Raw genomic sequence first — 14,641 nt, 5'->3', positions numbered from 1 at the left:
ACCCTAAGTGCCTAAGTCACTTTTGAAAATGAGACCAGGTTCCTAACTCGAGTGCTTTAGAAAATGTTACCCTGAATCTACTTGTGTAGCAACATTTTTGGAAAACGCTGCCTTGTGTTCTAGCTCCCCCTTGAAACAAGGCTGTCTGTGGGCTCCCAGGGCACTGTCACCCATCTGGGGCAATGCTGATTTACTTCAATAGCCAGATGCGGCCGGTGCTTTATACTCAGGGGTGATTTGGATGGGTGGGCTGGCAAAAGATAGGCTGCAGGCATGACTCCAAAGTGGGCTGATCTCTGAAGACTGCGTGGTGTAGCAGGCTGGTATGGGAATGCAGAACCTTTCCCTGGTTCCGATCCGATGCAGGTCTGTAACGATGGACAGGTATCGTCAGCTGGAAGCTGTTTGGTGGGGTGCACTGCAGGAAATGCTCTCAGCCCACTTCTCAGAGTCCACATCACAGTGTTGTGCCCCAGTCCTAGTAGAGATACCAAAGAGAGCCTGAAAACTAGACCATCCCTCTCACTCCTTAAGGCTGATCCCTTTAGGGCAGGTCTGTGGGGGAGCATGGGGCGAGCTTGCATTACCTCTGCTGAATCAGGTCTGAGGGAGCCTGTTCGATAGTCCTTCCCTTGGATCAAGGCCTGGATTAACAGAGGATTTGGCAAATGATTTGAGTGAACAGATGCAGTTTAAACAACACCCTGTCAGTCAGTTGCTGCTCCTAGTGACATCGAGTCGCAGCAGAATTCAGCCCAGTGTCTCTGCAATGTGTGTCTGTTACTATGCCTTGTTCTGCACTAGGGTGCGCGCTTGGGGCTGTGTGGACAAACTGAAATGCCTTGAGTTCTCTGAGCCAAAGAGTTTAGCTGCTAAAGTGGAGAACCTTGGCTGGGGCCAACTGAAATTGCCTGAGGGATTTCCATGGAGCTGTGTCAACTGACACCTGCTGAGGATCTGGCCCTTAAAATATTAGACATGGCAGAAAGGAGAACAACAAGATAATAGAGGAAGGGGAGCAAAGATAAGATCTTGCGGTTACAATGGTTAGTTGTGTCCAGTACAGACGGTAGCTACTGTACATACTGTACATGTACAAAGCACGGGGCTCAATTCTCCTCTCACTTTTTGCACTACTCTGACTTCATGGGGCTTGCTCCCGATTCACACTGGTGTCAATGAGAAGCGAATCAGGCTGGATGTGATCCTCAGCATCTGTAAATCCATTGAAGCCAGCAGTGCTATGCCAATTTACACCAGCTGAGGATCTGACCCACTGTCTTTAATCTGGCGTGTAGGTGGGGTGGGGAAATACGTCTTTAAAAGAACTGTTCAGTCCCAGAAACAGGACATGTTTCTAAAAAGCCATGATTGGAAAGGGTTAACTATAGCCTGGCAAGCAGCCCCTCCTCAGGTGATGAGCCTTTATGGAAGGAATCAGGATTAACACAGGATTTGGTAAAAGATTAGAACCAAACCTTACTTGAAAACTGAATTCCCATTGGCCTGGCTGTTCACACCATCACACGAGTTGCTATTAAACAGCAATGAGTTGGGTTAGGGTGGCCCCATGGGTAGGGCCCTTCCAAATTCACAGTCAGTTCTGGTCAATTTCACGGTCATAAGATTTTAAAAAATCATGAATTTCATGATTTCAGATATTTAAATCTGAAATGTCACAGTGTTGTAATTGTAGGAGTCCTGACTCAGAAAGGAGTTTTTTGGGGGGGTCACAAGGTTATTGCAGAGATAGGTGTGGTATTGCTACCCTTACTTCTGTGCTGCTGCTGGCGGCAGCTCTGCCTTCAGAGCCTCGTGGCCGGAAAGCTGCAGCTGCTGGCCAGGAGCCCAGCTCTGAAGGCAGAGCTGCCACCAGTGGCAGCAGCGCAGAAGTAGGGACGGCATAGTAAGGTAGTGTCACCCTTACTTCTGCGCTGCTGCCTGCAGAGCTGGGGCCTTGGTCAGCAGCCGTCACTCTCTGGCTGCCCAGCTTTGAAGGCAGCGCAGAAGTAAGGGTGGCAATACTGCAACCCCCCCCAAATAATCTTGTGACCCTCGGCAATTCCCTTTTAGGTCAGGACCCCCAATTTGAGATACGTTGGTCTTCCCTGTGAAATTTGGGCAGAAGATAAATATTCAACCTGGAGAAATGCAGCTAATGTATCTAGGGTGTAAACAAGAATCCCAACCAACTAAATGTAGTTAGTGTTGAATAGAATTCAATAGAATTGTGGACCATACAAGAAGGTTTCTTAAAGTGGCAGCAAAGGGGATCTCAGACTGTAGTGTCTACACAATTGGGAATATCCCTTTAAATCCAGGGGTACAGTGGAATTGAAGAAAGTAATATTTCCCCTCCTTCCTTTCTCAGTCATTGTGGTTAGCAGCCATTTCCCCCCGTCAATCAGGCCTGTAACCTAAGCTCAGTGTTTTCTCCAGGAATTTAAATGGGAGGGAGGGCTTGAATTTCTGGGGCAGGGGGATCAGGGCTGATGAGGGGTGAGACCATGAGGGTGAAGGGGGGCTGTACGGCACCATCGTAAAAACTGAAAAATGTTTCATGACCATTTTATTAGATTTAACTCATGTTTTAAAATCATCACACAAATTAACATTGGCTACTCAAGCCTTCTATGAAGCGCGACGTCTACATCCTTCTTGATTTCTTGTTATAATTTTGCACAACTCCATTAATGAACTTCTTGAATGCAACACGTTCATCTTTGGTGGCTTCTTGTCTGTCCAATACTTCCATTCCTTCAATTGATATGCTCATTAGTTCATTCACATGATCAGGCAGAAGGCGACTTCTTTCAGAACACAAAATTCTATTCAATGATGAAAAAGAACTCTCAACTGTAGCTGATATGACTGGGAGTAGCAAGAGATGAATTCTTACTTCTTTCATCCCAGGAAACATAGCACAAAGATCGGGTCTAGCCACTAGCGACTATAAAAAAGAAGTTGAAGTCTTCATTCCTTTGTCGTATGATATTCCACTCTGTGTTCAAATTCTCCATTCTGTCCTGAGCACATAGCAGCCCCGCTGCTGGTAGTGCCTCACTCTACTCAACTGTCGGTGTTTTATAGGACAGGGATCTGTAAAAGCTATGTAGAAGTTGAGTAGAATCTAGAAGTCGATGTTGTAGATTTTTAAGAATCAAGTTTGGGTACTTTTTCCATTGTCTTAACAAACACTTCTTGTCTTCTTCACTTAAGGCTTCAATATAAATGCCTTCATTAGTCAACTTCTGGACTGAAGTCTTTGCTTCTTCCAGTAATTTTTCAATGGATCTCTCTGATTGATCCAAATGTAGCTTCTATTGCTGGACAAAGATGTACTACTGTTGTAGCAGATCCCTGGAGCCGGCTCTGCTTACAAGAGAGAGAACGGCAATAGCCCTCTCTGAACGTAGTAGCAAAGTAATCCACCAGCCTCACTACTTAGATCCATCCCATCTTGGTAGATACTTTCCAAAGCCAGAAATAATGGCTGGAGTAATTTTAAGACAATGGCCAAGGATCACTCATGAGAAAGCCGGAGGGTTTTCCCAGGTTGGACTAATTTGAACTTCAGTCCCAGTGTATCTTCTATATTTTCCAAGATATTCAGTCTTTTTGGACTTTTGCTGAAAACAGAATATAATGAAGACATTAAATTTATAGCTTTTTTAATGTGTTTTGAAGAGTCTGTAGCTTGTACTAGGGCGAGTTAGAGTAGCTGGCCTCTGCAGTGTGTGTATGAGAGATTAGGGTTACTCTTTTCTCTGAACAAAGCTTGTACTCCACCATGTCTTCCAGAGAAGTTTGCAGCTCCATCAAATGCAGAAGCAGCCATCTGTTTGGGGTCCAACTGACAAACATTTAACTCTTCTAAATTGTGGGTTGTCACAGATGCAGCCGATGTGTCTTCTATAACTTGAATATCTAGAAATTCATCTACTGGCCTACCACCGACATCAAGATAACTACACAATGACTTAATACTTAATGCCCATTTGCATCGGTGCACAAATTTGCTGAGTGTGGTGAGAGAGTTCTTCAGTTTTTCAACTGTTGAGTCTTTCACTGTTGCATCACATGCTTCTACCAAGTCAGCTGGGTTTCTTGCAGAAAGATAGTGAGCATTTGCTGGTCTTGTTCAGAACCAGTGTTCAGCTTCAGGATGAACAAATGACAATGCACTTACCACACTACAAACTGGAGGCCAATGTTATCTCTTGCTTAAATAGAAAGTATGATGCCACAGCCATGCTTGTTCGCATGAACTGTGTTGTGTCTCCAGCATTCTTAACAGCCTCGTTAACACTCACCAGAGCTGTCCTTGGTCAGTGGAGATTCAGAGTTCAGAAGTGCTTTCACATGAGTTCACCTCCCAAGTGGGAGGCAAAAAGGCACCTTGCTCTTTCCTCCAGCTGTCTGTCACTGTTCGTTCTGGCCACTGTTGTTCATTGTGCCACAGTTCACTCCGTCGCTCTGTTGCCAATGGTCCTGCTCAGTCATCTTCTGCTGCCACCTGCCACTGTGACCTTTGTGAGTTGGTCTCTTGAGGTTCCACCAGCTCTCAGTGATTTCAGCTGAGCAATCAGTGGGGGAACCTCCCTGCTAGTGCAGAATAGACACTGTCCCACAGCAGGTCTAAGCACTTAGACCTGATTATCAGTGATTTCAGTGCAGTGGTCACTTAACAAAACAAAAGACTCTCTATGGAGCCTATCAGCCCTGTCTTTAAACAATAGAGAGGGGCAGGTCAAATAGTACTTGTGACTCAGGCAGACCAGCAAGCAAAACACCTGCCCCCACCCTCTCTCTCCATGCCCTCAGTCAGCACAGGCTAAGTGCAGTTCTACTGCCCTTTACTCATACAATAAGAATAACAACATTTAATTAATGCCTGCATTCAAGTGGTTTGTAACCCAACTCCAGGCAAAAAATATCACTTGGGCAGCACAGCTCTGTTTGCTGGATACCAAGGTAGATTAGGTATGACTGTAAATACAATCTGGTCCTGAGGCCTTAGCCCCCAGCTCATCACTAGCTGTCAGGGAGAGCTCATTTAGACTTTGCTTACAAATCATCATTTGAAATGATTAGATTGGCCAACATCACCGAAATGAATGCACTGACATTGTCGTAAAAAACAACAGCTGTATAAGGAAGCTAGTCTATGTTCATACTTTTCAAAGCTATTGTACTTTTTCAGATACATGTATTTGATCATACACTGTATATGCTTTTAAAGTGTGTATTATTTCAATTTCCATTCAAATTTCCAAACAATCACTAAATTGGCAACACTGCATGTAACTAGTTCACAAAACTAGGGGGATGTTGGGGCATTTCAGGGGGGGTGTAGGGAAATCCCTGCCTAAGCATCATCTTCAACTCTGCAGATCATCACATCCAGCCTGGGTCTGAATCTTGCTGATTCTTCCTATAGATAGATACCAAATTCATGGTCCATTTGGTTAATTTCACGGTCACAGGATTTTAAAAATCGTAAATTTGATGATTTCAGATATTTAAATCTGAAATTTCATAGTGGTGTAACTGTAGGGATCCTGATCTAAAATGGGGTTGTGGGAGGGTTGACAGGTTATTGTAGGGAGGTCGCAGTACTGCCGCTCAAGCTTCCTTGAGAACTTGGCAGCTGGAGAGTGGCGGCTGCCAAGAATTTGGTAGGGCCTACCTATAGAATACCACCCAGCCTTTCCTCCCCATCAATACAGCTACAACTCTCTGTCAGACTCTCCTCTCTCATGCTGAGCAAATAATTGATTTTTTGGTTCAGTGGCTGATCTGAAAAAAGAAAGAAAAAATAAGGAGGTTAGTTAAACGGAAAGTAAAGCGTACAGCGCCAAAGTGAAATCTCTGCAAGCTGCATGGAAACTTTTTAAAGACACTATAATAGTGACTCAACTTAAATGTACCCCCCAAACCTAGTAAGAGAACCAAAAAAGAGCCACCGTGGCTAAACAACAGTAAAAGAAGCAGTGAGAGGCAAAAAGGCGTCCTTTAAAAAGTGGAAGTTAAATCCTAGTGAGGAAAATAGAAAGGAGCATAAACACTGGCAAATGAAGTGTAAAAATACAATTAGGAAGGCCAAAAAGGAATTTGAGGAACAGTTAGCCAAAGACTCAAAAAGTAATAGCAATTTTTTTTAAGTACATCAGAAGCAGGAAGCCTGCTAAATAACCAGTGGGGCCACTGGACGATCGAGGTGCTAAAGGGCCACTCAAGGACGATAAGGCCATTGCGGAGAAACTAAATGAATTCTTTGCATCAGTCTTCACGGCTGAGGATGTGAGGGAGATTCCCAAACCTGAGCCATTCTTTTTAGGTGACAGATCTGAGAAACTGTCCCAGATTGAGGTATCATTAGATAAGGTTTTGGAAGAAATTGATAAATTAAACAGCAATAAGTCATTAGGACCAGATGAACAATGAGGAGTCTGTTGGCACCTTAAAGACTAACAGATTTATTTGGGCATAAGCTTTCATGGGTAAAAGTGTTATTTTTTCCAGAGGTGGTTTTTTACCCATGAAAGCTTATGCCCAAATAAATCTGTTAGTCTTTAGGGTGCCATTGGACTCCTCGTTGTTTTTGTGGATACAGACTAACTTGGCTACCCCTCTGATACAGGACCAGATGGGATTCACCCAGGAGTTCTGAAGGAACTCAAATGTGAAATTGCAGAACTACTGACTGTAGTCTGTAACCTATCATTTAAATCAGTTCCTGTACCAAATGATTGGCCAACAGCTAATGTGATGCCAGTTTCTAAAAAGGGGTCCAGATGTGACCCCAGCAATTACAAGCTGGTGAGCCTGACTTCAGTACCGGGCAAACTCATTGAAACTGTAATAAAGAACAATATTGTCAGACAAATAGATGAACATAATTTGTTGAGAAAGAGTCAACATGGTTTTAGTAAAGGGAAATCATGCCTCACCAATCTACTAGAATTCATGGAGGGGGGTCAACAAGCATGTGGACCAAGGGGCTCCAGTGGATATAGTGTACTTAGATTTTCAGAAAGCCTTTGACAAGGTCCCTCACCAAAGGCTCTTATGCAAAGTAAGCTGCTGCTCTCATCGATTGGTAACTGGTTAAAACAAGGGTCCCCAATGGGGCGCCCGCAGGGGGCATCTTAATGCACCCGCATCCTGGCCCCTGGGAGAGCATCTGCCGAAATGCTGCCGAATTTCAGCGACATTTTGGCGGGGACGCCTCTCGATGATGACCTTGTCGCCAACAAGTGCAGGTAAACAAACCATCCTGGCCCACCAGTGGATTTCCCTGACAGGTCACATACCAAAGGTTGCCGATCCCTGTTCTATATAAATCCATGGTACACTCACATCTTGAATACTGTGTGCAGATGTGGTCACCACATTTCAGAAAAGATATATTGGAATTGGAAAAGGTTCAGAAAAGGGCAACAAAAATGATTAGGGGTGTGGAATAGCTTCGGTATGAGGAAAGATTAATAAAACTGGGACTTTTCAGCTTGGAAAAGAGACGGCTAAGGGGAGATATGATTGAGGTCTATAAAATCATGACTAGTGTAGAGAAAGTAGATAAGGAAGTGTTATTTACTCCTTCTCCTAACACAAGAACTAGGGGTCACCAAATGAAATTACTAGGCAGCAGGTTTAAAACAAACAAAAGGAAGCATTTCTTCACACAACGCACAGTCAACCTGTGGAACTCCTTGCCAGAGGATGTTGTGAAGGCCAAGACTATAACAGTGTTCAAAAAAGAACTAGATAGATTCATGGAAGATAGGTCCATCAATGGTTTTGAGCCAGGATGGGCAGGAATGGTGTCTCTAGCCTCTGTTTGTCAGAAGCTATGAATGAGCGACGGGATGAATCCCTTGACATTTACCTGTTCTGTTTGTTCCCTCTGGGAAACCTGGCATTGGCTGCTGTTGGAAGACAGGATACTGGGCTAGATGGATCTTTGTTCTGACCCAGCAGGGCCGTTCTTATGTTCTTATGGCTTGATGCAAAACAAAATATTTCCCCCTGTTTTGTTTAGTTTTTGGGTGTTATGATCTTTTAGCTAAATTTCATTTTGAAAATGCCTCAATGAACCAGTTTGACACTTTCAATTTTTTTCCCCTTTTTTGACCAAAACTATTTGCCAAATTCGACCCACGACAAAAAGTCAAAATCTTGAAAATTTTTGCAAACAGCAAACCAAAACAAGGAAGTTGGTTTGGATCAATCAGAATGCTTTTTTCTGATAGCTTTGAAATGTTTTATTTTCAATTTTGACCAATGTTTATACTATAATTACCTTAAGTTTTGAAACAAAAAGTTGTTTTGAACCATGGAACCGAAACGTTTCATTTTGTCAGAACAGGATGCAACAATGTAAAAAACGTACTTTTTCAAATTGAGAAATTTGCCAAAACCACCCCTTTCCTGTGAACAGAATGGATTTGACAAAGTGACATTTTTTTTAACGGGAAAATGTCTTGTCACAAAAGCCCCAACCAACTCTGCTAGAAACTTCTGTTTTTTGCAAACTGGAAGTGGGGATTCTCACCTAAATCACATGATTCCGGGAGATGGGGCTTGAAGGAAAGCAAGAACTATCATGAGTTTCATGAAAAATTTCAAGAGCTGGCAATGCTCTGAGTTAGCCTGTCTTTCACTCATTAGCAAGTATTCTAGTCTGACTCCAGGCAGTGAGGTGTTTAGGGGACTGGGGCCCCACTGTGCTGTATGAAAAAAATTGAAAAAAGACAGACCCTGCCCCTGAAAGCTCCCAGTCTTGTCTATCCCCTTTCTCCAGTGGGTTTTTGGGTATTTTTTTTCTTTGTAAATGCCATAAACCCTGCATTGAGCTTCATTAGTGTGGACCTCTGCACCTCCGGAGTGACTCCCTGCAGTCAGGAAAATGCCACCTGAGTAAGGGTTCGAGCTGAACCCGATATGGAACAGGACCCGTAGGACTGAATACATCTCTCTTCTGCAGTGGAAAGAGGACGCTGGAAAGCTGTATTGGCTGAAAGAAACCCACAGGGGATACTTGTCACGCTGTCTGGAGTGGCTCACGGCCTCATTGCTAACCTCAGGGCAGACTGTAAAGAACCAGGGTACAAACCCCAGCTGGTTGTGGGTTCTATGCTTAGATTTCACCAACCAAGTAACACATGGCAACTCCTCAGGCCCTATATCAACCTTAATAGTGAGCCACAGGCTGTCCCCTCGGGCACCCTGATCTATCTCGCCACACTGGCATGCCTGCCTCTGTGATGGGTGGTCTAACCCAAGCCAAGCAGCTTGGGGGATCTCTTGCTTATGTTTAAGAATCTTTGCCCCTCAGAGTCCAGACAGCATAAAGAGACCAATTTCTCCTAAACAGTCATTTTTACTCCCTTCCCTCCACATTCAAACTGTGCTGGGACAGAGGGGTGTAAAGGGGCCTTAGGGTAAAAGAGAATCAGGCTCACAGCTGTGTGCTATCCATGGATAGGGCTCTGGAGTGGGAGCGAGCGAGAGCAGATCTTCATCTGGTGTAAACTGACATAGCTCCATTACCTGCAATGGGGCTGTGTTTTCTGATTGACACCAGCTGGGTATCTGACACCCCCCCCCCCCGGTTCTGTTCCCAGCTCCACAACGATGCACAGTGTCAGTCACTTCCCTGCTCTGTGCCTCAGTTTCCCCACCTGTAAAATGAGTATAAGGACACTGACCCACTTTTGCAAAGTGCTTTGAAATCAATGAATAAAAAGCCCTGTACGAAAAACAGGTTCTTATTTATTACAATATTCCATTTCTTAAAGGGTAAACCTAAGTTTTGGTGTCATACTGAGCATGGGGCAATACTTATTCTGTCTTTTTCCTTTTGCTTGTTTTCATGTAATTCAACCTTGTCCTTTTTGCTATTTATGTAAAAGTGTGTGGGGAAGAGAGGGCAGGGGGTGTGTGTTGACTAGGGCTGCCAATAGGATTGTCCTGGAGGCTCCAGGAATTCAAGATTCATCTTTAAATAAAGATTGTCATGTGGTGAAACCTTCAGAAAAATGTCCAACCCCAGAATACCTCCAACCCCAGTGGCAACCCTAGTGTAAAGCTAACACTGACTGCTCTGCTTTGGAGAATGCATCTCAAAGAGAGGCTGACCTGTGAGTTAAATGCAGCTCAGCCTGTCTGCTGAGCGGAAGATGCACAAAGGTGTTAGCACAGATCACAGTGTTATTCTAAGCCTGGCCCACTCGAAGCACCGGCTAAGTGTGTGATTCACTGTACAGTGGCCAGCCCTGGGTCCTATGGGCTGAAGTGAGACCTCACTTCTGTGTAGACCCTGTGCTAGGCTGCTGTCCGGGAGTCAGTTTCACAGGCTCAGTCCTCTACGCCACTGAGTCACCATGAGGCTGCTGGAAACGGGCAGCTGAGGGCTCTCCCTCTTTCAGGGAAAGTCTTGGGTGGGTAAAGCCAGTGTAGGGAGTGTGTCAGGAAGGACCAGGGAGGGGGCATGCCAGTTCAGGAGGAGGTAGAGCAGAGCCTGCAAAGCTCCAGCAGATGCTTGGTTGCACAGGATAAGTTAGAGCAGCTTTGAAGCTGGTCTAAGTTACGTCAGGGTCCATTCCAGTCTCTGAGATGCCCAAGATAAGCAGAGTGGAAAGGTCCCATGTACCCACCTACTCCCAGAGCTGAGCCAAATAGATACTGAGCACAACTGAGGACTGAACCCTGAAGACCAGAATCTCATTTACACTTTCAGGCAGCATAAAGGGGCCTCGGTGTGAATGACACTCAGGATCTCTGTGTCCTGTTGTGGCTGCCTGTGCCCCGGGGAGTGGATGTGGGAGGAAAGTGTCTGTAACAACAGCGCTGCCCTCCTTCCAGCACAGCAGCTTCTGCCCTACACCTTGGTGGGTGCTGCTGGAAGTGGGAGGCTAGGCTAGATGGACCAATGATCTGATTGAGTGTGGAAGCTCCGGTCCCAGCAATCCTGCTCACCCCAGTGGCTTCCTCTACGTGTCTCCCCCCATCCCCCAGCAGCTGTGATGGGAAAGAGGGAAGCTGTTTAACAGGCCCATGTGCACACACCTATCCCTCCTCTGAGGGTCCTAAAGCAGCTTATCTGCGCTGCTGGCTCGAAGACAATGGCACCTTCTTAACCACACACAGGAAAAAGCAGATGAGCAGAAAATACTCACACTCTTGGGGGGTATTTTTCAAGAGCTTTTCAGCTCAATGCTTTGCAGGAGTTGCTAGTGCCCAGGGCCTGCTCCGGGGCTGATGTGAAAAGAGTGCGTGGTGCTCCGTGCAGCTTCTGGGGAAAGGGATCCAAGGTACAGTCCGTAAGACCATCCCGCTTGGCACTGTCATCTAAATGCTAATGAATCAAAGCTCATTTCCCAACCTTGGTGACAGACTGAAGAAGGAATCTGGGGCTCGGTGAGCCAGGGAGACTGAACATCTAGCCAGGAGTATCAGTGATGATATTCTGGTAGTATCCAGAGGCCATCATGTGTGGCCGAGTGGTTAGAGCACTGGGCTGGTATTCAGCAGACCTGAGTGCTTGTTCCTAGCTCTCCTGCTGAGTGACCCTGGGCAAGTCACTTCCCTTCTCTGTGCCTCTGTTTCCCCAGCTGTAAAATGGGGCTAATGAAATGGACCTCCTTCGGAAAGCACGTTGAGATGTACTGATAAGAGCCTGGGGTTATTAAGATGTGAGATGCTGCAGGTACACACAGTCCCTGCCCCATAGACCTTGCACTTTAAATAGATGAGACAGAGATTGAAAGGAAAGGGCATTATATAAGTAGCCCTACGTTTAGGAGGGAAATTGAAGCACAGATAGGTGAAGCAACTTGCCCAGGGTCACCCCTGGAATCTGCGGCAAAGCTGACAACACTGAACCGAGATGTCCCAAGACCTGGCTCAGTGCCTTAGCCACAAGCCCATTCCACGGCTCCAAGAAGTGTGAGACAGTGGAATGGGTGGGGCTGAGAATCAGCCTCCCCAGGGACATGGTGGAAATCCCTTTGCCTGTGACAGTGAAAAGTGGGGTGGAGCAAGGATCGAACTGGCCACAGGGGCTGACCCCACACTGGTACAGGTCAGTGCTGATGCACAGTCGGGGCAGACAGGGGAGCCTGGGGTGCAGCCACTCTGTGGTTTAATAGAGGATTCCAGGCTGACCAGTTCAGCACCTTTCACCAGCACTAAATTCCACCTACCTAAGCCAGGCCAGGAAATGATCCTGTTTTATCCCAGGTTTCCCTGCCAAACTGAGGACTCAGTTAACCCTGCACTCAACTGCTCTTTGTACTTTTGAACCCCCAGGTTGTAAAGAAATGGAAGTGGCTGCAATTGCAGGGGAATCCGTCCAGTTACTGCCACTGAAATTGCCGGAGTCTTGGACAGAAATCACCTGGGAGGTCACACTAGACTCAGCAGAGACGTATGGGATTGTAACATTTCATAAAGGGGAACCCCCTGACCATGGGTCATCCCCACATTTTATCAACAGAGTCACTTTCCACCCTGACAATCTCTCACTGCAGATTGATCCCGTTAAGAAGTCAGATAGTGGCCTATATTCCTTGCAAACTGAAACTGGAGGAGGCCATATCAACATCACAAAGTTCCGTGTCTCTGTGTTTGGTAAGTAGCAAAGATCACGTTTTTCCCTAGCGTGTGTCACTGACAGTAGTCGCCTTCCTCAGCATCTCTCACCAGGGTCTCTCCTTTCAGACCGAGTGCGGCAGCCAAACCTCACGGTGCTCTCTGCCCACCTGGAGCTCGGCCAGTGCAGCGTTACCCTGTTCTGCTCGGTGCCTGGCGCTGACAGAGTCACCTACAGCTGGTCCCGAGGCACGTCCCGGATCCCATCTGACAGGGACCATCAGCTTCCTGGGAATCAATCACTGCTGCACGTAGCAATTAATGCAGACAGCAGTGACATCTTCTACCGATGTAATGCTAGTAACCGAGCAAGCTGGGCCGCAGACACTGCAGGTGGCAAATCGTTGTGCGACTCCCCAGCTACAGGTAAATATTCCTCAGTAGAATAAATGTGTGAATTTTTTGTCTTCTGCATTTTAAATGCATGGGGCTCTGGGTCTAGGTTTCAGTGATACTGATGTGTTTCCAATAGTGTGGATCTTGTTCTCTTTGACTAATAGCTCTTATATAGCACGTTTCAGCTGGAAATCTCCAAGCACTTCACAAAAGAGGGCAGTATCATCACCCTCATCTGACAAATGGGGAAACTGAGGCACAGAGCAGTGATGTGACTTGCCCAACGTCACTTGGGGCAGTGGCAGCTTGGAAGTGAGGTAGGAATTGTGGGATAGGTAGAGCTCTGTGGGAAACATTTCTCCCGCCTCCCCAAATATGGAGAAAATTTACACAAAATAACAACAGAATTGTTTCAATCTAAATTTTCCACACAACATTTAGACTTTCCATCAAGAAACCAAAATCAGAACATTTTTGGCCAAAGCCAATGTTTTTTTAATTTTGGGGTTATTTCCACATAAAACTCAAATTTTTCCACTGGAAGCAGATACTCTTCATGAAAATATTTTATTTAACCAAAAAAACGAATTTTCAGTCAAAACATGTGTGAAGGAAAATTTTGGACCAGCCCTTTAGCCAAGATTGGGATTTTCAAAGGATCCTGCATAAATCCAGCTCCCAAAGCCCGATATAGAGGACCCTGTGAGCGAAACAGTTTAGAACAGGGTAGAGCTCGTCTGTGAAGGCAATAGGTTTTTGGGGCTGGTCCAAGACCATGGAAGTTCCTCCTGTGGGATTTAAGAACCACCACAAACCTCACACGACTTTCAGTTCCCAGTGCAGGGGACACATGTTTCCAAGTAAAACCACTGGCTAGGGAGTTGTACTGCTGAAAAGGATCTAGGGGTTACAGTGGATCACAAAGTGAATGAGTCAGTAATGTGATTCAGTTATCAAAAGGGCTAATGTCTTTCTGGGGTGAATTAACAGGAGCATCGTAGGCAAGACACAAGAGGTCATTGTCCCACTTTACCAAGCACTGGTGAGGCCTCAGCTGGAATCCTGTGTCCAGGTCTAGGTGTCACATTTTAAGAAAGATGGGGACAAACTGCAGAGAATTCAGAGGAGAGCAACAAAAATGACAAAAGGTTTAAAAAACCTGATCTGTGAGGAAAGATTAAAAAACACTGGGCTTGTTTAGTCTTGAGAAAAGATGGGGGCCCTCACAGCCGTCTTTAAACATGTGCAGGGCTGCTATAAAGAGAACTGTGATCAATTGTTCTCCATGTCCGCTGAAGATAGCACAAGAAGCAATGGGCTTAATCTGCAGCAAGGGAGTGTATCCTATCTCCTAGAGCTGGAAAGGACCTTGAAAGGTCATCGAGTCCAGCCCCCTGCCTTCACTAGCAGGACCAAGTTCTGATTTTGCCCCAGATCCCTAAGTGGCCCCCTCAAGGATTTAACGCACAACGCTGGATTTAGCAGGTCAATGATCAAACCACTGAGCTATCCCTCCCACCTGCAGCAAGGGAGTGTACCTATTGGGTTCTGCCAAAGGATCCCCCTCCAGCCTAAAGGGAGGATCTACAGGACCTCAAAACCCAACTGATGTCGGGGGACAACTAATAAAAGAACAGGAGCAGGAGTG

The 14,641-nt window shown here is 45.8% G+C and overlaps 1 protein-coding gene across 2 annotated transcripts in view; it reads left to right on the top strand.

Moving 5' to 3' along the window:
- Window positions 1-14,641, top strand: part of LOC116831785 (natural killer cell receptor 2B4) — a 34,467-nt gene that overhangs the window by 4,114 nt on the left and 15,712 nt on the right. For both annotated transcript variants that reach the window (XM_032792049.2, XM_032792048.2), the window contains exons 2-3: window positions 12,316-12,636; window positions 12,727-13,023. In XM_032792049.2, the coding sequence (XP_032647940.1) occupies window positions 12,327-12,636; window positions 12,727-13,023 (607 nt within the window). In that variant the 5' untranslated portion in view covers window positions 12,316-12,326. The remainder of the gene's footprint in view (window positions 1-12,315; window positions 12,637-12,726; window positions 13,024-14,641) is intronic.

This window comes from Chelonoidis abingdonii, chromosome 11 (assembly GCF_003597395.2).
Source record: "Chelonoidis abingdonii isolate Lonesome George chromosome 11, CheloAbing_2.0, whole genome shotgun sequence".
Taxonomy (NCBI): Eukaryota; Metazoa; Chordata; order Testudines; family Testudinidae; genus Chelonoidis; species Chelonoidis abingdonii.
The sequence above is the reverse complement of the archived record's forward strand: the minus strand, read 5'-3'. Positions and strand labels throughout refer to the sequence as shown.